The following is a 27,558-nucleotide window of genomic DNA, read 5'->3' on the forward strand; positions in this document are numbered from 1 at the left end:
TTTAGCTACTTCCTTTGAAACTAGGCCAATCCCAAGTTTCTTTTCATATTCATGTTTCTTGTTGATCGAGTTGAGAATGCCACTTGTGAGCCATGGATTGTTTAATCTTTTGCCAGTTACTTGATAAAGTTACAATGATAAAGTTGTTTTGATTAAGTACAAAAAGATTGGGAGATTGGGTAACACAAGATACAGAGCAAATTTAAAGCGCAGTGTAGGAAACTACAAAGATGAAATTAGGTACTTTTTGTTTTTGTTTTTAAATGAGGCAAAAGTTTGACACCTTTTCAATTCACTAGGGAGTGAGTGTCATAGACTAGGTCCCTTAATTTGCATAGAATGTTTACACAGTGAATATAGTCTTTTAGTGAATATATTATACATTTTACTATAGTGTACTGTATTTACGTTTTTAACTCCCAGTGTCTAAATTAATTCTTTTCACTTTTTAATGTATAATTAAGTTAAAAAGAATAAAATACTATAATAAGAAAGATGGTTAATTGTGTATGTATGGTAAATGGGGCACTAAATATTCCTTATTGGTGCAGGAGATGGCAGTGATGTCATCAGCGACGGCCTGTGCCCCCATCACCTCCCACAACACCTCTGGAGGCTCCATCAGCAACCTAGCCACTTGTTCCATCAGCGAGAGCTTGACTGTGGGTAGCAAGTCAGAGGGAGGTGGTGGGGTTAGTCTGGCTGACAAGCTCCATGGCCTCACTGAGAAGTTCTCCTCACTTGGACACACCCGTGCTGACTCTGAGGCCTCCAGTCGTCCTAGGACTGGTATGATGACACTCGACTTTTTTCTCTCTTTTTCATGCTTCTTTGTACTTTTGTCGATTTTGTCATTATTTGAGCTGAACTAATTTGAGTTCCACTGTACATGTCCCACCTGGGGTTTTCTTTTAAATACAAATACAGTAAATATATTTTGTCCATTATCTTCACTACTGAACAATTGTTTCATTAATTTATTTGACATAGTCTCGGTGCTGTATCCTGGGTACGCACCCAACTTCCGAGGAGCTGGACGAGGTCTTCGAACGCTGATTGTTATATTGTTATATATATATGTGTGTGTTCTCTTACACAGTATATATATGTTAGGCTTATAGTGAGGTTCCCCCCCCCCACCTTTTCCTAGGTCAAACTACTAACCTTCCCCAGGATGTAACCCCACAACAGTTGACTAACTCCCAGGTACTTATTTACTGCTAGGTGAATACAAGCGTTAGGTGAAAGGACCAGTCCCAACCTTTTCTGTCCTGCCTGGAATTCGAACCCAGAATTCTTGATTGTGAACTGAGAACAAACCCAACTGTACTACCAAAACCCTCTATGCAGTACTGCAGTTGTCTCTATAAATTTGAGAGACATGGGTTGTTACCCATGCACAACCCATAGGTAACATGTATCAGATTGCATCTTTACATCTTTACATGCAGGTAGTATAGGGGCGTGTGTCCACCCAATGGTGACGGTGACACAGACGAACAGTTACACCGATGGTAAAATTGAGAAAAGCACTGATTCCTCACCTTCACAGTCCCAGATGTCTCGCTCATCTTCCAAGAAGTCCAACAACTCGCTTCTTGTTACTAATGGCAAGCTAGAAGGTAACACCATGTAAACTCAAATATGCATCTTCAGAAAATTCTGTACACTTAATTTGTTATTTTTGCATGCAATTAGATGTTACCTAAGTGTTTTGTCAGTTGATGCTTCTTTACTGGTAAATTTATAGCTGATTTAGAATCTCAAATATGTCTAGCAGATTACCGATGCTTAACTATACAGTATATTGTTAGCTATTCATTTATGATTGCTTAAAATATTGGTATTTGAAATTCAATAACCCTGATGCTAGTAAAATGGACCCCAAATGGTTTCAACCAATTAGCGAGTCTAGTGACACTTTCACATTCCAATGGTGCTACAACACGTCATCTGATTGCTGAATTTTCAGTTCTCAGTACCCGAGCATTTCTATTTGCATCAACCAGTCTAAAAACTTACGAAAATTCCAAAAAGATTCCAAAAATCGTTGTTATTGTGTGGACAGAGCATATTTAGGACATGAGTGGACTAACCAGAGCTACCAGCTCGCTCAAGAGGTCTCCCTTGTGATATAAATGTTCGTAAATTCATCACTGTCATACCTAATTTATTATAAATACTTTTTTCTGCATTTGGTTCTCGAGTAAAAATGTCAGCATCTTGTATCATGCTGGTGTTATGATTTACAGGCACTATCTAGTGATGACAATCTCCTGAGTCATGTCACTACAGGTACTGTATTTTTTCTCCAAGCCATACAGTAGGATTTCACAAGCTCGATTTATTTGTAATAAAAAACAACAACATATCATCTTGTAAATACTGTAAATCAATAATTCATTAAAAATAAAGGCATACAATGTAAATAGAAGCACTTACAGAATATATATAAAAAAATATATTTATTTTATTCAAAACTAATTATTAATTTCGTAAATCAATCAGATATCAGTCTTTTCTGACAAATTAAATGTAGCCTTCAGCTTCACAAGACAAAGATATCACCATGTTTTATTTTAGTTCCAAGTCTTATATTTTCCTTGAACCTTTTTAGTCTTAATGGTTTACCTACACATGTTCTTTGTTTTTATCTTGTATCTCTAGTTCTTTAGCCCTCACTCTTATCCAAGAGTCATTTTTTGACATATGCATGTTTCAAATTATTTACAAATGTCTTCTTATCCCTTCCTCATTTTTCATCTTTACCTTCCAATATTTGACAATCATCTTTTGAAGCATTACTCTATGTTTACATATTTATCTGTGTTTACTGTATTTCTCATTCTGATGTTTCCTTGAATTGAACTTGTCATGGTCTTATTCTCATATTTTTCACATCTTAGTACAGTATTTTCATTGTCTTATTAGCATAGCCTTTCATCTTATTCACTTCTCCTATACTTCAGACATGAAGCACTTAGTAAGAAAATCCAGCAGTATCGAGGTCCACACAGTACGGGTCAACCTCAAAGACATTATATGTTACCTGACGCTGTTGGAAGGTGGTCGACCAGAGGACAAACTAGAGTGTGAGTACCTACATGTCCCACACCTGCTGCCACTGTACTGGCCTTGGCACAATTAGTTTTCCAGGAAATACCAGCACCACCTAGCTCAAAGGAAGGATCTGATGACCAGTGCAGCAGGGGCTACAGGTGTCAGACTGATGGTAGCAGTCAGAAGAGTAAAGGGAAAAGCTGGCTTTGATCCCAGGTGACCTGCACTGCTGTCTAAGGGTGACAGTGCATCATAGCTGGGGTATTTACCTCCCAGCAATGATTGTTTGCCTTGTTTACCTATGGGTGCCTAATTTCCTTTCAAGCTATTGCATGTTTTGTTGCCCATATGCTTCTGGTGGGCGTTTCTTAGTTTTGTGGTTGATGTATGCTCCCTGAGCTTCCTTACCTAATGGAGTGAGCCAGATTTTGATCCTGGTTTCCAGTAGGTGATGGAAGGATATCAGAGACCTGGTGTGTTGGCTAAGACTTGGTGGAGCTATAGTTAAGCTTGGGGAACTACCTCCCCCAAGCTTAACTTAACCAATGGCTCCCTCATAAAAAAAGGGCAGAAGTGGGGGGGGTGCTGCTTACAATAGATTGCAAAGTTCATGGAATTTTTTGTCTTAAACAGGCATTTTTATATTACAAAGTCAAAATATTCATATCAAAGATGATGCTGACTCTGCTAGTTACTTGCCAGTGTTCTACAATAGATATTTTACAGATACAATAAATATATTACCTCTTTCAAATTATTATTAAAAAAGTACTAACAAACAATTATTATTTGTTAGAAATATATTATTCATCTTGACAAATACTGGACAGATTTTTGTCTATACTGTTTATGCTCCGTAATCTGAATTATATGGAGCCCTACTTCAATTCAACTTAGCTGAATTTCTTAACCCTTTAACTGCACAACGCGCCTGCAGGCCAATGTCTGGGGTATGCTACGCGCCTCCGGGTATTTGTATTTTTCACGTTCTATTCAAAATTCTCACAGCTACATAGGGTTCACATCAGCTTCCTCAGGGCTCTTGTAAACAGGCGCCATCTTTAAAAAAAAATCGTGGTCCACATTCCTGGGTGTGAGAGCCTCAGTAGTGAGTGAGCAACCAAGGCCGGCACACGCAGCATGAGCTCACAGCACTGCTGTTCAGCTTGTGACCACATCATCGCCTAATAATGTCAAAATATATATATAACTTGTATTATCTTCAAACGACTTCTTAGGTTCCTTTACTAAATAAACTTGTGGTCAATTATGTATTTACAGGATTTAGTGACCAGTATTGTGATAACAGCAGGATTGTGGTGATACAGGTAATAAGAATCGAGGTAGCCTCACTGTGTGGCAGCCACTCTTGCTTTGCTCATCATACTAGCTTAGTGGTTCGCTATTGTGAACACATTTGTACATGGGTATATACAATGTGTGTATATAGTGTAGTAACAGCAACAGAAGTATGTTGGGAGGAGCTATTTTGGTGAGGGAGGTGACGTAATCGTAGTATCGTCTACTGGCTGCTGTGTGATTTCTCATGCAGTGTATAATAATATATAAATAAATGTTTATTCAGGTAATGTACATACATACAAGAGATTTTACAAAAATTTATAGATTTATAGATAGAGCTAGTACATACAATGCCTAAAGCCACTACAGTATTACGCAAAGCGTTTCGGGCAGTAACATCATCATTCGGGCATAACATCATCATGACCACGTATGGTGGCCACTGTAAAGTTTGGCCACAATACCGGCTTACTTGCATAGTTCTGGTGAATAAAATATGTAGATAGGTATATATAACATGTGTAAATAGTGTAATACAAACAATAACAGTATGGTGGGAGGAGCAATGTTGGCGAGTAAGATGTTGGAGGAGTGAGGGAGAGATTGGATGTTGGAAGAGTGAGGGTGTGGCAGCTGACACTTGCGGAGTTCTGAGTGTGTTCATGGGGAATATATATAGTGTGTGATAGTGTATAGTGTGTAAATAGACTGTATATATACATAAATTAGCATAATACAATGGAAATATGTGCCGGATATGTGTACACATGTCATGCACGTAACAGTGTCTTCGGACAGTACGGATGTTCTACTGCCATAATATAGTGTACATGTTCATTATACATAGGATTGGCATGTAAAAGCATATAAAATGTATTTGGAACTGTGCGCAGAAAATGAACAAAAATATATTTGCGGCAACTTGCGCATCCTGCCCCAAGCGCCCTACCTGCCCTGGGGGCGTATGCCACGGGTGACCAGGGAATGATGACATCACGCACGAACTTACGGACCCCATAGCAGGTAAAGTACTTACAATTTCGACCTTCTGTTTACTATACCCTTACTCAAGGAAGGGTTTTTGACACATTAAAAACAGAAATTAATTTTTTCCAGATTTTATTTCCTGCGCATTGGGAAAGGTGTCATATTTGGAGGCCGTGCAGTTAAGAGGTTAAAGAAATGTCCAAAAATGAACAAATTCACTATTTTCTGTCGGGAGTCCCTCCGACTCCCTGGAGCTATCGGACTGATATACATTATATGACTCTGGTGGGTGTTCTTCTTCTTGCTTCTTCTTGGGCATCAGTCAATGGAGTTCAGCCTACTGGGGACCATGAGCCAGAACCTGGACCCCTCAGAGAGGCACAGGGAGCAATGACCTATGGAAACCCCCATGTGTTTGGAAGCATTCCATGTCTGCCATCGACCGGGGTTAGGCACCTAGAAAGGTAGGCATACCAAAACAGACCCCACTTGGTAAGAAATTGCAACGGAAGACTGAATAGAGAGGCAAAACGCCCCAAAACTTAAGGAAACAAGCAAATGTCATACACCGCCGCCATGCTGCTTGTCCACGCAGCCCTCCCCTGCCCGAGAGGGGGAGGGGGGAGGCCCCGAACGCCCCGTTCCGGCTGCTCACACCTTCAGTTCGTAGGCTGATGCGTATTGGGGCGGTCGTCAAATCTGGCCTCGATTTCTTGGCAGAATTTGTGCCTTTGTGGTGTTTCCTGCTCCTTGTGGTGTGTTGCCCAGGTGTAACTACAGTGTACTGGGGCTGCAAGCGCCTGGGGCTACCTTCTCTAAGTGCCCTGTAAGTACTACCCTTGTGCTCTAGGATTACCTTCTATAGAGCCTTCGGGATTCCACTTCTGTAGGAGTTTTTGCTGCTCTGCATTTACCCCCACCCTTAGGGCCAACTGGGATTTCGTGGCTTTTGTTTGGCCTTAGGTAGGAAAGTGGTTGTGTTGCTGGTTGGGGTACAAGGTGCTGTGCTGCTTGCTTACCTATGCGGCGGCTGTGTTCCTGTTCCTTCTGGTGGCGTTGTACTTTTGCAGGTGTTTTCTTGCTAGTCTTGTGTTTTGTTTTTGAGTCTTGTGTTTTTCCCAGAGTCTTGCGAGACATGTTCTCTGCTTGTGCCTCAGTTCACCCATTCTATTGTCACTGAGGTTTGGGTTCAGGCAGCATCCGCATTGCATACCAGGTTTATGTTGCTGCAATGCACTAGGTTGGTTGCCCGCTTGGATGCCCCAGGGCTGCCCCATTTTGGTTATAGGGACCCGGACTTGCGGGAGTTTGTCGCTTCGACTTCGGTTCCATCCGCGTCCGCAAGTCCTTTCCTGGTTGGCGTTGTTCACCCTTTTCCGTTGATCGGGGCGGGGTTTAGATGGCGTTCAGACTCGGGTGGCTTCAGGGGCTGCCCCATTCGAGTAGGAGATGGAGGCATTTGAGCCCACTCCTTCTGTCGAGGCTTCTGGGTCCTACTAGCAGACCTCCTTCTTTGCTGCCTTTTCCCTGGACTCTGCCTTTTCTTCAAAGGTAGAGGGCGTGGAGGACTGCTCTGCCCCGGGGCCTGGTTTGGAGGCTCCCAGGGCTAGAGAGAAAGTGACCTGGGCGGCTTGGGCCCTCTTTGATCCCGCATGGGTTTTGGTGCCCTCTTTGCAGGGTTTGTTGTTGCAGGGAAAAGGGTTTTCTTACCCCCTTTACCTGTACGAGTATGATTTGGGGTCGGCTCTTCTCCGGGTTCAGTTCCGAGTTCTCCTGGGTTCTTCGGCTCCTCCTTTCCGGAGGTTTTCTGCCTCTCGAATCCCGCCTAAGGAGGTTCGGGAGGCTATTGCGGCTTACCTCATGTGTGACCCGGATTTTGCCTCTGTGATAGATCTGTCATTGTTTGAGTATGGTTTGGCCATGCTGTTTAACCACCACAATGCACAGAGCACCTTGAGGCACTGGATCAGGGGTGCACAGAGCGCCTCAGGACTCTCGTAGGTATAGGATAGCATTCAAAACTCCTGCAGCTACACAAGGTTCTCATCAGCTTCCTCAAGGCTCTAGTAAAGAGACGCCATTTTTTTTTTTTAAATCATGGGCAACATTCCCGGGTGTGAGAGCCTCAGTCCTGAGTGAGCAACCAAGGCTGGTGCACGGAGCATGAGCTAACAGCACTGCTGTTCAGCTTGTGACCACAACATCGCTTAAAAATGTCAAAATATATATACTGTATGTAACTGGTATTATTAACTGGTATGATAGTATTACAGAAGAGCCTAAATGTGATAGACTGTATACAATGTTCAGATATCAGTGAACACAACGTTGTTCAAGATGTTCACAGCACTAGCCACAGCGCACTGCCATTGTTTGGTCCATCTAAGAATCTTGAAACAACTCCTCATGTTCCTTTACAAAATAAACTTGTGGAAAATTATTCATTTACAGGATTTAGTGACCAGGATTCTGATAATAGCTGGATTGTGGTGATAATTAGCGATGTGCGTAGTATGGTGTGAGGAGGGAGGGAGGGAGGGAGGTAGTGTTAGCTGGCTGATGTGTAGCAGCCACTCTTGTTGTTTTGTCTTCCCATACCAGCATAGTGGTTTGCTATGGTGAACACAAATGTAGATACTTATTTATAATTGTGTATATAGAGTGTAATAACATCAAAAGGAGTATGTTGGGAGGAGCCATTTTAGTGAGGTTATTTATAACATGTGTAAATAGTGTAATAAAAACAATAAAAATATGGTGAGAGGAAAAATGTTGGCGAGTAAGTGTTGAAAGAGGGGAGGGAGGTGGCGTCTGTTAGCTGCCGTGTCGTGGCCAGTCTTGTTGTTTTGACTCACCATACCAACTTAGTGGTTTATGGTGAACACACATAGATAGATATATACAGTGTGTGTATATAGTGTAATAACAGCAAAAACACTGTTTTGATTGATCGTAGAATATACAGTAAATGTTATTGTCGCAATATTACTTGTTCAAAATTCACCAAAATTACAATATGTACAGTTTCACACTATTTACACAGTAACACACTGTATTACACACTCAGTACTTTGGAAGCGAGTGATAATTAATGAAGCAATCCATGGTACACAGTGTGACTTTGCTCTCGATGCACCAGGAACAAACAGATTTTTGCTTCCTGTTTCTTTGTTCTGTGTGCTTGCAAATAGCACACTCATGTACACCCTTGGCTTTAGTACCTGTAGGTGGTATGTAGCCAAGCTTGCTTGGCTACATACTTCACAAGCTTGTAGCTTGTGAAGTGTAAGGTAGTCTTGAAAAGATTATAGGAAGAGATCAATTTATAAGATAGTCTTGAAAAGATCGTTTTATAAGGTATTCTGGAAGAGATTTAGGTATTCAGGAAGGGTGTCAGTTATTCTGGAAGAGATTCAGCCATTCTGGGAGAGATTTAGCTATTTTGGAAGAGATTCAGCTATTTTTTAAAAGATCCACGGAAAACACCACCATGGAAGCCACTAACACTGTTCATCTATGCTACTTGTATCAGATGCATCATCACTGAACCCAGAAAAGATTCATTTATGAATCATCTATAAAAATTAGAGATAACACGGGTGAGCATGGGTGGTGCTCAGCTACTACTGGATAAGCTCGCTATATCGTCCTCATCGGTGCTGTATCACTAGCATCCGACTCTTGTGCTAGATCCTTATTGTGCCTGATATCATGACCCTTATGTTCTTCAAACAATAAGGTCTGAATTTCACCGACAGAGAGCAATCTTTCAACACCACGTCGGACAGGTGTTTGGAACCAGAGGCGTGTGTGCCTCCCATGGTTGCTCACTCGGAACTGAGCCAGCCAGCAGCTCCAGGACATTCTGGGAATTTTTTCCAAGATGGCTGCCTCTCACTGGAGGTCCCAAGAGTCCATTTCGTATACAACGTACTGCGCTCGCGTTTTGAATGGGTACGAAGCATTAAAAAGGTGTTTTCTCGGCTCGTGCAGGTTCCTACTGACCGAGTTTTCTCGGCCGGTGCAGTCCAGTGGTTAAGATCAGATTTACATGAACGTTTTTGGGAAGCATTACTATATCACCGAGTTTCATATATTTTAAAAGTTTTCAGCCAAGCTTGACTCAAATGTTACACAATGTTACTACTGGTATTTGCAACCAGCAGCTACTCGCCCCTTCAACCATTCCTCCAACTGTACAGTACTGTACAGTATATGATTAATTTTAAATATGAAAATAATTTTAATGTAAGAATTTTAAAGAATTACTGAACTTCAGAGTACAGTACTATTAGTATTCCTTGCATCACAGAATCAAGGTTCAAGCATTAAAACTCACTGTGTGCTTAAATTTGTGTACGGCTTGTATTTATGCAAATACAGTACTGTACAGGTATGTTGAAAATTGACAATCTGCATCAGCTCAGCAGAGATCATTTCAAGTGTCTCTGGCTGGTCAACCTGATGCTAGAGAGACACTAAAGAATAATCAGTCCAGTCCAAAATAACTGCTAGAAACTCCAAAGCCCATCCAAACTGCAATTGGCAAGCCAAAGATATGCAGTCAGTGTACAAACATTGGGTTGTCACGTCCAACTGCTGCACCTGATCACTATCATATGGAAGCTCGTGATATAAGCACAAACTACAATCTCACAATTTAACTGACATATTGATGGTGGACAGGCAAGTGACCATAATTAAGAAGTTGGTGTTTATAATTAGAAAATAGTTTTGTTGTGCAGTGGGGTGATGCTATTGGTGGATGCTTCTTGTGTGTGTATACCAGTAATTTGCATCTATTTTCCTTTTTTTAATCAACTGGGTTATGAGACTTGTACATTCTACCTTGTTTTGTGCATTGACCAGCAGTGGATATTCTCCTCTTGAGACTTCCACTACATTCACAGTTCCTCAGTACTGTACATGTTTCATTAGAAAATAATAAGATGCAGCCAGTCACAAAATTGCCTGCGAGTGGTTGCATGCTACATTCTGTTTTCCCTTGGTTACATTTTGACGGAACTAAAGTAACTGTACAGTATTTATTTTAGTTTTTATCCATTTGATTGCTGAATTCATTTGTCCATCCTTGTCTGTTGATAAGTTTATGGTTTACTAAGTAAACCCTTAAAAGTTTTGTTATTCTGAACTCTCGGGTATGACTTACAAACCCGTGCCCTTACACTTGCTTTAGTAACTAGGCCTCTTCTTCGTAGTTTACTTATGATTTTATCCTTTTTTGTCCTACTTCTCATCTGGTGGTCACTGAATTTTGGGAGGTATTTCAGCCTCTACATGAGATCTGTGGAAATCTACTCTTCCCTCATTTCAGGAAAGAAGGGCCAAACCTTGAGTTTTTTAATGTACTGTATTCTGGCATTTGATTTGGGTTGATATAGAATATTCTTAGTCTCTCCCTTGCATCACTAAGACCCTATAGGGACATTTGAAAAGATCCCTGCTGTGCACAGGCAGATTTGTCAAACTGTCTTAAGTATAGATCTGCTCTTGGGGCTAGCAGGTTCTTTGCCTCCTTCAAGAGCAACTAAGTGACTTTCTTAGAACCTTTTTTTTTATTTTAATCAGTCTGATTTTCTGAGGGAGCCCATTCGGCTCTCCGGAGTTAACCGGGCTGATATCAGTGTATTAGACCCCTGGCATCAGTCAATATGTATGAAGTTCTAGGCCTACTGAGGACCACGAGCCAGAACCTGGCCCCCTCAGAGAGGCACGAAGAGCAATAGTCTAAAGAAACCCCTCCGTGTGGTTGGAAGCATTCTATGTTTGCCATCGACCGGGTCAGGCACCCAGAAAGGTAAGCGCCTCAAAACAAACCCCTATTCTGGTTAAAATATTGCTACTGAAAGCTGAATTAATAGAAAGAATTCCCCAAATGAAAATGAGCAAACGAGCATGACGACACCATGTCACTGCGCCGCTGTCTGTGCAATCGCTTCCCCCTTCCTGGGAGAGGGAAGGTGAAGCCTTAGACCCCCACGCCGGCTATCCATCCTGCAGTTCTGTGGCTGATGTGAACTGGCAAGGTTGTGCACCTATGGCTCGTTTTTCCAGTTATGTGCCTTGTGGTGTGGCACAATCTAAGTGGTGGTGTGCGAGCCAGGAGTTATTTCACAAGTACTCGGGCTGCATGCACCTAGGGTCCCCTTCCCTAGGTGCCCTGTAAGTACTGCCTTTGGGCCTTGGGGCCGCCTTCCACAAGTTACCTTGGGTTTTACCTCAACAAAGTCTTTTGCTGCTCGGTGATTGACCACCCTTGGAGTCAGCTGGTGTGTTTCCTGCACCACTGTTTGCCTCTTGGTAGGGAGTAGTTTTGTCAATGGTTGAGGTACAGGGTACATGTGCAGCTAGTTTTCACCTCTCATTGCGCCCGGCTCTGTTCCGCCTGGGCACATTGTCCTCTTGCGGGATTTTTCTTTAAAAAAAAAAAATGCGGGGGTGATAGTATCGTTTTTCTTTATAGGAACCTGGACTTGGGGGTGTTAGTTTTTGTTTTCCTGCTTGGTGGGGGATGTGTCCCTTGGTTTTGATCACACCCAAATCATGGTGGTCCTCTACTAGGCCCCCATGAGTGTACACGTCCTGGGGGTTCAGCTTTAGCAGTTTGATTGGTAACTTTGGGTGCTGGTTAGCAGTACCCTACCTGGGCTTTTCTTAACCACTGAACTGCGCCAACCGAGTATTCTCGGTCGGTAGGAAACTGCGCCACCCGAGAAAACTCTCTTTGATTTTTTCGTACCCATTCTAAGTGTGTAATTACCTAAGTGTAATTACTAAGTGTAATTACCTAAGTGTAATTACCTAAGTGTAGTTACAGGATGAGAGCTACGCTCGTGGTGTCCCGTCTTCCCAGCACTCTTTGTCATATAACGCTTTGAAACTACTGACGGTCTTGGCCTCCACCACCTTCTCACTTAACTTGTTCCAACCGTCTACCACTCTATTTGCGAAGGTGAATTTTCTTATATTTCTTCGGCATTTGTGTTTAGCTAGTTTAAATCTATGGCCTCTTGTTCTTGAAGTTCCAGGTCTCAGGAAGTCTTCCCTGTCGATTTTATCAATTCCTGTTACTATTTTGTACGTAGTGATCATATCACCTCTTTTCTTCTGTCTTCTAGTTTTGGCATATTTAATGCTTCTAACCTCTCCTTGTAGCTCTTGCCCTTCAGTTCTGGGAGCCACTTAGTAGCATGTCTTTGCACCTTTTCCAGTTTGTTGATGTGCTTCTTAAGATATGGGCACCACACAACAGCTGCATATTCTAGCTTTGGCCTAACAAAAGTCATGAACAATTTCTTTAGTATATCGCCATCCATGTATTTAAATGCAATTCTGAAGTTAGAAAGCATTGCATAGGCTCCTTGCACAATATTCTTAATGTGGTCCTCAGGTGATAGTTTTCTATCTAGAACCACTCCTAGATCTCTTTCTTTATCAGAATTCTTTAAAGATTTCTCACATAATATATAGGTTGTGTGGGGTCTATGTTCTCCTATTCCACATTCCATAACATGACATTTATTAACATTAAATTCCATTTGCCAAGTGGTGCTCCATATACTTATTTTGTCCAGGTCTTCTTGAAGGGCATGACAATCATCTAAATTTCTTATCCTTCCTATTATCTTAGCATCATCAGCAAACATGTTCATATAATTCTGTATACCAACTGGTAGATCATTTATGTACACAATAAACATCACTGGTGCAAGAACTGAACCCTGTGGTACTCCACTTGTGACATTTCTCCATTCCGATACATTGCCTCTGATTACTGCCCTCATTTTTCTATCAGTCAGAAAATTTTTCATCCATGATAGAAGCTTACCTGTCACCCCTCCAATATTTTCCAGTTTCCAGAACAACCTCTTATGTGGAACTCTGTCGAAAGCCTTTTTTAGGTCCAGATAGATGCAGTCAACCCAGCCATCTCTTTCCTGTAAAATCTCTGTGGCCCGATCATAGAAACTGAGTAAATTCGATACACAGGATCTTCCTGATCGAAAACCATACTGTCTGTCTGATATTATATCATTTCTCTCCAGGTGTTCTACCCATTTAGTTTTGATTAGCTTTTCCAATACTTTCACTATTACACTTGTCAATGATACAGGTCTATAATTGAGGGGGTCTTCCCTGCTGCCACTTTTGTAGATTGGAACTATGTTAGCCTGTTTCCACACGTCTGCTACGATTCCTGTACACAGGGATGCCTGAAAAATCAGGTGAAGTGGAATGCTGAGCTCAGATGCACATTCTCTCAGAACCCATGGTGAAACGCCATCTGGGCCAGCTGCTTTGTTCCTCCCGAGCTCCTTTAGCATATTTTCCACTTCATCTCTAGACACCTCTATCCGCTCTATGTTGTTCTCTGGAATTCTTATTGTGTCTGGTTCTCTGAAGATTTCATTTTGTACAAACACACTTTGGAACTTTTCATTTAATGTTTCACACATTTCCTTTTCATTTTCCGTGAATCTGTTTCCCAGTGTGCGCAGTTGGGTGTGTACAAAATGGACTTAGGACCTCCAGTGAGAGGCAACCATCTTGGAAAAAATTCCCAGAATGCCCTATTGCTGCTGGCTGGGTTAATACTGAGTGAGCAACCATGGGTGGCGCACGCGTCTCTGACTCCCAAACACCTGTCCAATGTGGTATTGAAAGATCGTGCGCTGTCAGTGAAATTCAAACCTTATTGTTTGAAGAACATAAGGGTCATAATATTGGTGAAGCTAGGCGCAATAAAAGACCTAACACAAAGGTCAGATACAAGTAATACAGCACCTATGAAGACGATACAGTGAGCGCATCCAGTTGAAGCTCTGAGCGCCACCCTTCCTCCACCTATGCTATTTTGAATTTATATAGATGATACATAGATGAATCATTTTCTGCATTCAGTAATGATGCATCTGATACAAGTAGCATAGATGAACAGTGTTAGCGGCTTCCATTGTGGTGATTTCCATAGATATTTTCAAGAATAGCTGAATCTCTTCTTGACTGACGGACACTCTTTGAGCTGGCTGAATCTCTTCCTGCGTGGGACCTTACAAAGCAATCTTTTCATGACTACCTTACAAATTGATCTTTTCCTATAATCTTTTCAAGACTACCTTACGCTTCACAAGCTTGGCTACATTCCATCTACAGGTACTAAAGCCAAGGGTATACGTGAGTGCGTTATTTGCAAACACACAGAACGAAGAAACAGGAAGCGAAAATCTAGCTGTACTTGGTGCAACAAGAGCGAAGTCGTGCTGTGTACATGGACTACTTCGTTGATTATTACTCACTTTCGAAGTACTGAGTGTGTAATACAGTATGTTACTGTGTAAATAGTGTGTGAAACTGTACATACAGTATTGTAATTTTAGTGAATTTTTATAAAGTAATATTGCGACAATAAAAATTTATTGTGGACACATTACCGACACATGTATCACAGTTCCATGGAACATTATGAATGTTCTACTGTATACATATTGTAAAGGACACAAATATGCATCATATACGATAAAAAAAACAAATAAAACCGCATTGGAAATATATAGAACAAATAATTGAAAATATATTTGTGGCAACACCCAGTGCTTGAATGGCCCGCGCGACTGTGTCTGGGCACGTCACGCACAGGCGACCAGCCCCTGATGACGTCACAGCACACCTTGTCCGCATCCCCACAGCCAAAGTAAGTGGAATTTGGTATTTATTTTTACATAGACATGTTCAGGGAAGGGAATTTATCCTTATACGAAGAAAAAAAGAATTTTTTGGGAACACTTTATTTCATGCACACGGGGGGAATTTCAAAATAAACTCGGCGCATCACAGTCGTTAACGAGATTACACAATAAATGTAACAAGCCACCAGCTCGTTTAGGGAGCTGGTGGCTGAGTGGACAGCATGCTGTACATGTAATCCTGTGTACCAGGGTTCAATTCCCGGCACCGGTGAGAAACATGGTCAGTTTCTTTCACCCTGATGCTCCTGTTACCTAGCAGTAAATAGGTACCTGGGTATTAGACAGCTGTTATGGGCTGCTTCCTGTGTGTGTGTGTGTGTGTATGGGGGGGGGAATTAGTTAGTAGGTAGTCAGTTGATTGATTGACAGTTGAGAGGTGGGCCAAATGAGCAGAGCTTAACCCCCTGCAAGCACAACTAGGTGAATACAACTAGGTAAAATACAACTAAGGGCCATGGGAAACCATGCAGGCACTCTTTAGCCTGATGGTTGCAACCCCTGGGTCCCTTCTGACTTTGTGCGAGTTTGAAAGTTGCTCTGTCCCCTTGTTTCAGGGTGACACTCATCGGTTTCTGCCTCCATTATGTTGCCTGTTGGGTCAGTGACGCCTTCGACTCGGAGTTCTGCGAGTTTTGTTCCTTGGTTGTACTCCAGTACACCCAGTCCACTGATCATGATATTCAGTGCAGAGAGCTTCAGCATTGCATGCTCGGTTTAGGTTTCCTGCAGCATGCTAGGTTGGCTGCTACCCCAGATATCCCAAGACTGCCCATTGGTTCAGTCCGCGCCCCCTTGTCCTTGTCCTTCTGTTGTTCGTCCTGGTCTTCTCCCCCCGCTTCCGGTTCTGAAGCATCTGAGGGTTTTGGAATCGGGGCAGGGTTTAGTTGATGTTGAGACTCGGGCAGTTTCAGGGTATGCCCCTTCCGTGTGGCGACAGAGGCATTCGAGCATGTTCCTCCACCCGGAGCTTTTGGGTATGACCAGTGGGGCCCCCTTCATTTCTACTTTTTTGGCTGCTTCTGCCTTTTGTTTTGAGACGGGACTTGGAGGATGGCTCAACCCTGGGTCCTCAAGGGGAGGTTCCCAGGGAGAGGGAGAGGTTGACTTGGGGGCCTTAGGCCCTGTTGGACCTGCTTGGGTTTTTTGTACCTTCCGAGTGGGGCTTGATGTTACAAGGGATTGGGATTTTCATCTCCTCCCTCCTCGTATGAATTGGATTTGGGATAAGTCCCTTCCCGAGTTCGGTTCCGTGCTCCCTTGTGTTCTTTGGTCCCATCCTTCTGGAGGTTTTTGGCCTCCCGCATCCCACCTCATGTGGTGCGGGAGGCCATTGCAGCTTACCTCCTGCGCAAGGGAGGTAAGGATTGGATTACACTTCCATAATGGATTCTTCTTCCTTCATGTTTGGATCTTTTCTTACTGGGCTCGTTATGAGGTTCCGGAGTCTTCCTGGTTTGTGGACTGCTCCTTTTTCTCATTGAAGGCATAGTATATGTTTTGTCGGTCCTGCGTGCTTGAGTGGCGCGAGGCTCATACAGTGGTCCAGGTTTTCCTGAGGAGCGAATTTGAGCTCCTCAATGCGTGCTTGTTGGCCCCTACCATTCCTCAGAATGTTGGCATTGTACAGCTTCACGTGCAGGTTTCCACTCTCTTGGCTGCCCTGGTTACTGAGGACTTGCCCGCCCGTGCCTGTTGGCGTTAGTCTTGCGATTCTTTTCCCTTCTCAAGCTGTTCTCGGACTGGCTTGAGGAGGACCATGGAGGTGCTTGGGGCCAATCCTGGGTCTGGTGCCTTGGTCTTGGCGGTGAATGAGTCATCTGCTCTTTTGAAGCTGTTCACGCCGATCCTGCAGGATGCGGTTTCACTGTTCTTTGCTTTCCGTCTCGCATGTTGGCAGGCAGTGCTTGCTACCTCCGTGGAATCCGCTTAAGCCCTGGCTCTCAGGTTTTCTTTGCTTTTTTGTCCTTTGCTGTTTGCAGAGTCTGCGGTGGTGCAGTATCTACAGGCAGCTTCTTCCAGTTGTCGTCTCATGTCGAACTTGTTGGTTCTCTGAGGGGGCCCATTGGGGATCTTCCCGGAAGGATCGTGCCAGGGCTTGGGGTTTCTTCAGTTATGATAGGCCAGTGGTGCCAGTTTCGGAGCCGGAGGAGCCTTCGGAACCGTTTTCATCTGGACGGCACAGTGATCGCTCTGTGTGGAGGTCGGGTTCACGTGAGGGGGCATTGGCCCTTTCGCAATTCGTTCCATTGACAAAGCAATGGGGGGGGGGGGGAGGGAGACTTGTGCTGTTTGCTCGCGCCTGACTCCACGATTTGTGGGCCTTTCGGGTCATTTCGTACGGTTGATGCATCGCCGGCTTCTTCGGGGTTTTTGGGGTTCAGTGCCTTGGCACCTACCCAAGCCCTCACTCGTGTGTTCACAGATGCATTGTCTCTTTCTCTGGGGCTTTGTGACCAGTGCTCACTAGGCAGGCCAGGGGCGGTGGGGTCCATCTTTCCTTCATGACCATTGCATGGTACGGGAGTTCGGGGCAGTATTGCTGTCGCTTCGAAGGAGTCGAGGTTGCTCACAGATTGACGATCAGGCTGCATTTAGACTGCTCCCCAGTGATTCATTGCCTGAACCATGGTGGTTTGATGCGGTCCTTGGCTCTTTGGGGCTGGTTGCTTCGAGTGACTCGTCTGCTGAGTTCTCGGGGTTTGGCTCTCTGGGGTGCTCACATTCGGGGGGTGTCCAATGTCCTGACAGACGGCCTGTCTCAGTTCATTCCCCTGTCCACGGAATGGACGGTCGATGCCAAGATGTTCAGTTGGCTCTGCCGGATGTACTGGCCTCCGGAGGTGGACCTCCTCACGTCGGCATGGTTGAGGTGTCTCCTGTTGTATGTGGCGCCCTTCCCTGACTGCAAGGCCATCGAGGTCGATGCCTTCAGGCAGGAAAGGTCGAGGTGGGGTTACCTGTACCTCTATCCTCTGGTTCCTCTGTTGCTCCAGATCCTAGCTCATTTGAAGACTTGCCAAGGGAGAGTTGTCCTTCCGGCCCATTGGTGGCCGGCCCATCCTTGGTCTCAGGCGCTACTTGCTCGGTGTCCGAACCCGAGGGTCTTCCAGAGGCTCCGCTTCTTTCAGAAGATCGGTCTGGTCCATTATGGGGCTGGTTCGATCTTCTCCTCGAGTCTTCGCGTTTGGTCTTTCTGACTCGAGTCTATCATCACTTGTATAGTGAGCAGGTGGCTTCGTTAATAGTCTCCCACCTGCGTGCTTCGTCTTGTGGCAGTATGAAGTTTCCTGGTGGTCCTTCCATTATTTCTTAATCCTTCCATTATTTCTTATCCCTTCATAGGTTTACTTCTGTCTCTGATAGGGTTGTCTTGTCCTTCGTTTCGTGATTGTTCCAGGACCGTCATCTTATGCTGAATACCGTCACCTTGGTATAGTGCGGCGTTGGCGGAGCTGCTGCAGCTTGCGTTCAGCATTTATGTTACTTCTGCACCATTCCTCAAGCTGTCTCGGGCTTTGTTTTACCTCTGGCCTGCTCATGTGCTGCCTGAGCCGTCCTGGTAGTTAGATTGGGTGCTCTCGTTTCTCTCTTCTCCTTGGTTAGTGGTGGCCCCTTCGATTTAGGATTGTTTTTTCAAGGCTCTTTTCCCTTTTGGCATTGGCCTCTGGGGGTCGAGTTGGGTAGCTTCATGCTCTCCTCTGGCGCAGGGGAGTTTCTGCTCTTTTTGTTCCTGGCAGTATGTTTTTTTGCAGCCATCTCCTTTTCTGATGAAGAATGAGACTGCTGCTTTCCATAGGGGTCCTTGGGGTTGTTGATGCTTGGTTGGTTAGGCCAGGGGTGCATCATGTGTTGTGTACAGTTGCGGCTCTCTGCCATTACCTGCACGCCACAGCCTCAGTGACGGGGAACACGCTTTGGGTTGACCGGGATTCCCTTCTCTGTTCCAGGGTTCGGGTCTCCCAGGTCGTCCGCAGGGTTATTCGACCCAGCCAGCCTGATGTCTATCACCGTGCCCATGACGTTTGTAAGTTTGCTGTACTGGCTGCCGTCTTCGGTAACATGTCTTGGGCTGACATTCTGGCACAAGTTTTTGGAGGTCGAACAGGATCCTGGCTGCTCTCCACCTTGTCATTGTTCTTGGGCCTAGTTGGGCCTGTGTCGCATTGAGTCGGCAGTTGCAGCCAGTTATCTCGACTTCGCATTGAGGAGCGAGGGCCGACCAACTCCCGGGTAAGTCTCTCTTGTTTTGTCTTTGGGTAAGTAGCTCCAGGGAGTCGATGGGACCCCCTCCAGAAAACCAGCATGGAATGCAATGAAACGCCAGTTTCAGGGTGAGACCCTGAGGCTTCCTGGCATCCCTCCCTCCGGTCGGCATTTTTTCGCGATTTTTGACATCCAGCCTCAGAACTGCAGTGTGGATAGGCAGCGTGGGGGTTTGGGGCTTCCTCTACCCTTTTCCCAGAGAGGGAGGGAAAAGTTGTTCAGACAGCGTTGTGATGATGTCATGTTTGCTTATTTTCATTTGGGGAGTTATGTCCACTAGTTCAGCTTTCAGTAGCAATATTTTAATCATAATAGGGGTTTGTTTTGGGGAGCTTATCTTTCTGGGTGCCTGACCCTGTTGATGGCAGATATAAAATGTTTCCAACCACACAGGGGTTTATATAAGCCATTGCTCCTCGTGCCTCTCTGAGGGGGGCCAGGTTTTGGCTCGTGGTCCCTGGTAAGCCTAGAACTTCATGTGCATTGACTGATGCCAGGGTCTAATACATTCATATCAGCCCAGTTAGCTCCTGGGAGCCTCTGGGTCTCACCCAGAAACTGACATTTCATTACATTCAATGCTGGGTCTTTTCAAGAATTATATGAATAATAAGATGTTACTTCTTGAAAAAAATGCACAATGATGTATTTTATATATACTGTATTTTGTTGACAGTTATGTTTCGGCTATACGATACTGATGGCAACGGTGTCCTTGATACTAATGTAAGTACCTACTGCTTCTCTTGTTACCTTTTTTTCTTAGTAAATAACATGTGTATAAGAGGACAGTGTCAGACAGTGACAGTGTACTATGTGAACCATCGAACACACACAGACATAATGAACATTTTGATAGTAGAATTTAGTGCTATTTACTTTATAGTTCATAAAAAAAAATAAAACCAAACCTTAATATTCTTCGGCCTAGTGGTATATATATAGTGGCATATAGCACATATATGTACTATATATATGTCATCAGATAGCATGTATTAAGCTTAGGAAAATTAGATTAGGTTAGGTTAGGTTTTCTTTGCAACATCAATACAAAAACCTTTCCAGTTTGTCCAAATTCAATAACACTCATTTGTACTTGTAGAGTAATTGCTATTTACACCAATATATGTATGATGGTCTTCATTGTTACTATAAGTACTGCCTAAGCAGGAGGATGGGCTGAATTACCCATATACAAGATAGTCCTTATATTTATAGTGTAGTTCACCATATTTATTCTATCAAGTAACAACTATTTCCATACACTAACCTTGAGGAATTTGGTCAATAGTACAGTATCTAAACAAGATCCCTGCAGTAAACCAGGATGTGATGGTGACAACACATACCACACAAAATATATATAAAAATCACAAATTTCTGTGTTATTGTTGTTAGTTTAAAATAGGTCACGTTGCAGGGGGTTTCAGTGGTTTGATCGCCTCTCCCTTATTAGCTTTGGGTTTTAACCAGTTAGCCACACCTTGCTTCTGCTTCCCGTAGCAGTCAGCCTACAGGCCTTGGAAAACTCTGTCGGGGCTCGTTGGGACCTATGGATGCGTCTTCAGAGTTTCAGCCTTCCTCGTGCGGGTTGGAAGTTTGCTGTTTTCCCCTTGTCTCAGGGTGACAGTCACCACTTTTTCCTCACTTATGCTGCATGTTGAGTCAATGACACCTTTGACCCGGAGTCTTGCGAGTCATGTTCTCTGCTTGTTCTCGAGTACCATTCTAATGACATTTACTGTTAGGGTACATGCAGCATCCGCATTGCAAGCTAGGTTTAGGATGCTGCAACATGCTAGGTTGGTTTCCCATCCGGATGCCCCGTGGCTACCCTGCTTCGGTTATAGTGACCTGGACCTGGGGACGATAGTCACTTCGACTTTGGTTCTGTCTGCACTCCCTGGTCCTTCTCCTGTTGTTCATCCTGCACCTCCATCCCCTTTCCCCCTGCTTCCAGCTCCCAAACGTCTGAGAGTTTCAGGATCGGGGCAGGGTTTAGTTAGTAATGAGACTCGGGCAGCTTCGAGGGCTACCCCATTCGGGTTGGGGACAGAGGCATTTGAGCCGGTTCCTCTTTTGGAGGCTTCTGGGTCCCACCAGCAGGCCCCCTTCTTTGCTGTCTTGTCCCTGGACTCTGCCTTTTCTTCAGGGATAGAGGGTGTGGAGGACGGCTTTGCCCCGAGTCCAACTTGGGGGATCCCATGGCTGCATAGGAGTTGACCTGGGGGCCTTGGGCCCCCTTTGAGCTCATTTGGGTGTTGGTGTCTTCTTCACAGAGCTTCTTGTTGCGAGGGGGGGGGGGGTTCTTACCCTCTTCCTGGTATGAGTATGATTTGGGGTCGGCTCCTCCCCGGGTTCAGTGCTGGGCTCCCTTCGTTTCCTTGGCTTTGTCCTTTTGGAAGTTTTCTGCCTCTCAAGTCTCACCTAAGGAGGTTTGGGAGGCTCTTGCTGTGTACCTTCTGCGAGACCCGGATTCTGCCTCCACAATGGATCCATCCTTATTTGAGTTCGGTTCTTCTTCCCCATATTTGGTGTGTTTGGAGGTTCCAGAGTCTTCCTGGCTGCCAGACTGCCCATTATTTTCGTTAAGGACGTGGCATGGGTTCTGTCGGCCCCACATGCTTGAGTGGCGAGAAACCTCTGCAGGCTTACCTGGGGGGGGGCGAGTTTGAGTGTGCTGCTTGCTTGATGTCCGAACCCAGGACGTTTTCCATGGCTCCGCCTCATCCAGCGGGTCAGACCAGTCCAGTACAAGGCTGGTTTGGCCTTCTCCGCTCTTTGTGTCTGGTCTTTTTGATGTGGGTTTATCACCAATTGCATGGTGAACAGGTGACTTTGTTGATGATGTCCCACCCGAGAGCTTCGTCTCAATGGCAGTATGAAGTTTCCTGGCGTTCTTTCCGCCATTTTCTCTCTCTTTGTAGGTTGTCTTCTATTTCTGTTCGGGTTGTCTTGTCCTTTGTCTTGGCTTTTTCAGGACCATCATTTAATGCCTTATACTGTCAACTCTTATCGTGTGGCGTTGGCGAAGCCGCTCCAACTTGCTTTCGGGATGGATGTTACTTCTGCCCCATTCTGTAAGCTTTCTCATGCATTGTTTCACCTCCAGGCTGCTCATGCACTACCTAAGCCGTCCTAGTCCTTGGACCAGGTGCTCTCCTATCTTTCTTCTCCTCGGTTTATGGTGGCTCCTTCGGTTCCTGATTGTTTTTCCAAGGCTCATTTTCTGTTGGCATTGGCCTCTGGGAGTCAGGTCGGTAAGCTTCATTCTCTATGACGCAGGAGTTTCTACTCTTTCAATCCTGGTGGTCGGTTTGTTCAGTTGCAGCCGTCTCCTTCTTTTCTGGCAGAGAATGAGGCGGCGGCTTTCCAGAGGAGCCCCTTAGGTCATAGGTGCTTGGTTGGTCACGCTGGGGTTACATCATGTGTTGCGTCCGGTTGTGGCTCTTCGCTGTTACCTGTGCACCTCGGCTTCTGTGCCCGGGGATGCACTTTGGGTTGATCCAATTTCCCTCATTCACTGTTCTAGGGCTTGAGTCTCCCGAGTCGTCCTCAGGGTTATTAAGTCTAGCCAGCCTGTGGTCTATCTTCGTGACTATGATGTTAGGAACTTTGCTGCATTGGCTGTCGTGTTTGGCAACATGTCTTGGCCTGATATTCGGGCGCGGGGATTTTGGAGGTTGAATGGGGTCCTGACTGCGTTGAATGTAATGAAACGCCATTTTCTGGGCGAGCCCTGGAGGCGCCCTGGCAACCCTTCCTCCCTCCCTCCAGTTGGAGGTTTTCGCGTGTTTGATACCTATCTTCCGAATCGTGGCTGGGTTACATTCAACGCTGGTTTTTTTTATGCCACAATCTGGTTACTCACACTGTTTAACTGCACACTTTCATCATTTACCTGTTTACTTCTGCCATATACCCGGTTATTCCTGCTGTTTACTGGGTTATTCCTACCATCTATGTAGTTACTCTCACCACTTACCCAGTTATTCCTGCAGTTTACTTGGTTACTCTTAGAGTTTATGCACTTACTCTTGCTGATTATGTGATTACTTCCACTGTTTACTACAGCTGTTTACAGTTACTACCACCGTTTATCCACTTACTCTCACTGTTTACACAGTTTTACTTCTGTTTACCCATTACTGGTTACTACTACCCATTTACTTGGTTACTCTTGCCATTTGCACAGTTACTCCCATAGTTTATGAAGTTACTCCCGCCGAGGGACCAATAGGAACGCGTCTGGAGGCGTCTCTGTCCTTCACATACGCAGGAGGGCAAACGGGTGCCAGAGGTGCCCGTCTAATTATTAACAGTGCCTGCACTGTTCTTGGTTACTCTGTTCTTAAGAGTATAGCATAACTTGGAAGGAATTACCAAGTTATTCCTTCCATTTGCCTGTTTACTCCTGTTCTTAATCCCATTATTTCTCCCATTTACCTGGTTACTCCTGCTGTTTACCTGGTTATTCCCAACATTTACCTGGTTACTCCCTCCATTTATGTTGTAACACCAAACGTTTACCCTGTTACTTTGGCCATTTTATAGTCTTCATGGTGTAGTGGCAAGACGTTCGCCTGGCATTTTGCGAAGGCTTTGTCCTGGGTTCGTATCCCAGGGAGAATTTACAAATCCTTAATCCTTAACTGTAGCCTCTGTTTAACTCAACAGTAAAATGGGTACTTGGTTGTAAAAATGATTCTTCACGGAAGTCATATTCCAGGGGAACAATAGGATTAAGGTCTTGCCCGAAATGCTACGCATACTAGTGGCTGTACAAGAATGTAAGAACTCTTGTATATATAAATAAATCAAATTTACCCAGTTTTTCCTTCCATTTACCTGATTACTCCCACCATTTAAGCAGTTACTTCTGCTATTTAGTTGGTTATTCCTGCCATTTTCCTGGTTATTTCTGCAATTTATGCAGTTATTCTTTCCAATTTACCTGGTTACTCCTGGCATTTACCTGATTGTTTTCTTGATTAGTCCTGCCATTACCCATTTACTCCTGCCTTTTACATGGTTACTCCCTCCGTTTACTCGAAAACAAAAAATGAGAATTCATTCAGTTCAGAATTTGGATTAGTGGGCTCTTTGCATAACTTCAAACTCCAAATCCATTTAACAAAAAAAAAAAATTTACAACTGGATTGTCCATCATAAATTAATTTTTTCCGAGTTTAAATCCATATCTTTTACCCCACTGTAAAACTTGGAGAGTGCTACATTAGGCTTGTTTTCAAGCCTGTTCTAGGTTTATGAAGGTCCTCACTAGGTCATCTTCTGACCCTTCTTAAGATTCATCCTATAGTGGTAGACTTATTCCTTGGTACCAATTTACTATTAGGGAAACCAAGATATTGCATATGAGTAAACATACCCAAACTGTCTTGCCTTGTACAGGAATTGAACCTAAGACCAACTGATTGAGAGCTGACTGAACTAACTATTTTATAATGTAGACTTCTGTTTAAGGATTACTGCATTTTTACATGCTCTTATTGACAACATATATTTAAATCACTTCTACTTTATATTGTACTGTATTTTTTCCCCAGGAAATGGACTGTATAGTGAACCAAATGATCCAAGTAGCCGACTACCTTGACTGGGATGTTACCGAGCTCAAACCAGTGAGATAATTATGTGTTTATTATACCCATACAGTACTTATTATACCCATACACATTATAACCCATACAGAACTTATTATACCATACAGTACTTATTATACCCATACAAGTACTTATTATACCCATACAGTACTATTATACCCATACAGTACTATTATACCATACAGTACTTATTATACCCATACAGTACTTATTATACCCATACAGAACTTATTATACCCATACAGTACTTATTATACCCATACAGAACTTATTATACCCATACAGAACTTATTATACCATACAGTACTTATTATACCCATACAGAACTTATTATACCATACAGTACTTATTATACCATACAGTACTTATTATACCATACAGTACTTATTATACCCATACAGTACTTATTATACCCATACAGTACTTATTATACCCATACAGAACTTATTATACCATACAGTACTTATTATACCCCCCAATACAGTACTTATTATACCCATCCTTTTGTGCTAAGAAGCTGCTATTTAATGAGTAGAATTTGCAAAAAATTAATTCTCTTCTGCAAAATTTAATTTGAACTCTGCATCTTAATCCTTGTGAATTTAACCATTCTTAATACTAAATTTTAATAAAAAAGAGGAGGTTAATTCAGTAGTGAATAGAGCTCCTTAAGAGAAATGTACAGTAAAGTATATCAATATTAATGATTGTGTCCACATTCATTTCTAGCTGTCTTTTCTTACATTAATAAAACTTTGAACTAATATAGATCCATCTCTTTCATTGTATACAGGAAGAATTGCATCAACATATTCCATATTAAATATACAGTACAATACTTCATTTATTTCAAACCAAGTTCATACCCTTCTCCAATATTGTCAACTTCTACCACACACCAGGTTCGTACCCTTCTCCAATATTGTCACCTTCTACCACACACCAGGTTCGTACCCTTCTCCAATATTGTCACCTTCTACCACACACCAGGTTCATACCCTTCTCCAATATTGTCACCTTCTACCACACACCAGGTTCATACCCTTCTCCAATATTGTCACCTTCTACCACACACCAGGGTCATACCCTTCTCCAATATTCTTACCTTCTACCACACACCAGGTTCGTACCCTTCTCCAATATTCTTACCTTCTACCACACACCAGGTTCATACCCTTCTTTCTCCAATATTCTTACCTTCTACCACACACAGGTTCGTACCCTTCTCCAATATTCTTACCTTCTACCACACACCAAGTTCATACCCTTCTTTCTCCAATATTCTTACCTTCTACCACACACCAGGTTCGTACCCTTCTCCAATATTCTTACCTTCTACCACACACCAGGTTCGTACCCTTCTTTCTCCAATATTCTTACCTTCTACCACACACCAGGTTCATACCCTTCTTTCTCCAATATTCTTACCTTCTACCACACACCAGGTTCATACCCTTCTCCAATATTCTTACCTTCTACCACACACCAGGTTCATACCCTTCTCCAATATTCTTACCTTCTACCACACACCAGGTTCATACCCTTCTCCAATATTCTTACCTTCTACCACACACCAGGTTCATACCCTTCTCCAATATTGTCACCTTCTACCACACACCAGGTTCGTACCCTTCTCCAATATTCTTACCTTCTACCACACACCAGGTTCGTACCCTTCTCCAATATTCTTACCTTCTACCACACACCAGGTTCATACCCTTCTCCAATATTCTTACCTTCTACCACACACCAGGTTCGTACCCTTCTCCAATATTCTTACCTTCTACCACACACCAGGTTCATACCCTTCTCCAATATTCTTACCTTCTACCACACACCAGGTTCATACCCTTCTCCAATATTCTTACCTTCTACCACACACCAGGTTCATACCCTTCTCCAATATTCTTACCTTCTACCACACACCAGGTTCATACCCTTCTCCAATATTGTCACCTTCTACCACACACCAGGTTCGTACCCTTCTCCAATATTCTTACCTTCTACCACACACCAGGTTCGTACCCTTCTCCAATATTCTTACCTTCTACCACACACCAGGTTCATACCCTTCTCCAATATTCTTACCTTCTACCACACACCAGGTTCGTACCCTTCTCCAATATTGTCACCGTGTCACCCATCACATTTATAGTGTAACTCATATTCTCATGCACTTAGTGTTTTCTCTGTGGCTTTACAGATTCTGAAAGACATGATGATCGAGATAGACTATGATAATGATGGCACAGTGTCCCTTGAAGAATGGAAGAGAGGAGGGATGACCACAATTCCTCTACTCGTGCTCCTCGGGCTCGACACGGTAAGGATAGAAAGTGTAGTAATGCTCAGATATTGGAGAAAGGGGAAATGTGGTGCTGGTGAATAGGATAGAGAGGGGGAAGGTGGTGTTGGCGAGTGGGAGGGAGGGAGGGAGGTGAAAGGTGGTGTTGGTGAGTGGGATGGAAGGGGAAAGGTGGTGGAGAGAGGGAAGGAGGGAGGGGGGAGGAGGAGGAGATTAATTTTTCATCATAGCAAAATTAGTTGCAAATTTA

The 27,558-nt window shown here is 43.7% G+C and overlaps 1 protein-coding gene across 1 annotated transcript in view; it reads left to right on the forward strand.

Annotated features, from left to right (window-relative positions):
* Dgk (diacyl glycerol kinase 1) overlaps nucleotides 1-27,558 on the forward strand; it is a 222,674-nt gene that overhangs the window by 80,784 nt on the left and 114,332 nt on the right. The window contains 6 exon segments of the mRNA XM_069318563.1: nucleotides 552-789; nucleotides 1,452-1,622; nucleotides 2,970-3,092; nucleotides 20,056-20,105; nucleotides 24,947-25,021; nucleotides 27,207-27,384. Coding sequence (XP_069174664.1) covers nucleotides 552-789; nucleotides 1,452-1,622; nucleotides 2,970-3,092; nucleotides 20,056-20,105; nucleotides 24,947-25,021; nucleotides 27,207-27,384 — 835 coding nt within the window.

This window comes from Procambarus clarkii, chromosome 90 (genome assembly GCF_040958095.1).
Source record: "Procambarus clarkii isolate CNS0578487 chromosome 90, FALCON_Pclarkii_2.0, whole genome shotgun sequence".
Lineage (NCBI taxonomy): Eukaryota > Metazoa > Arthropoda > Malacostraca > Decapoda > Cambaridae > Procambarus > Procambarus clarkii.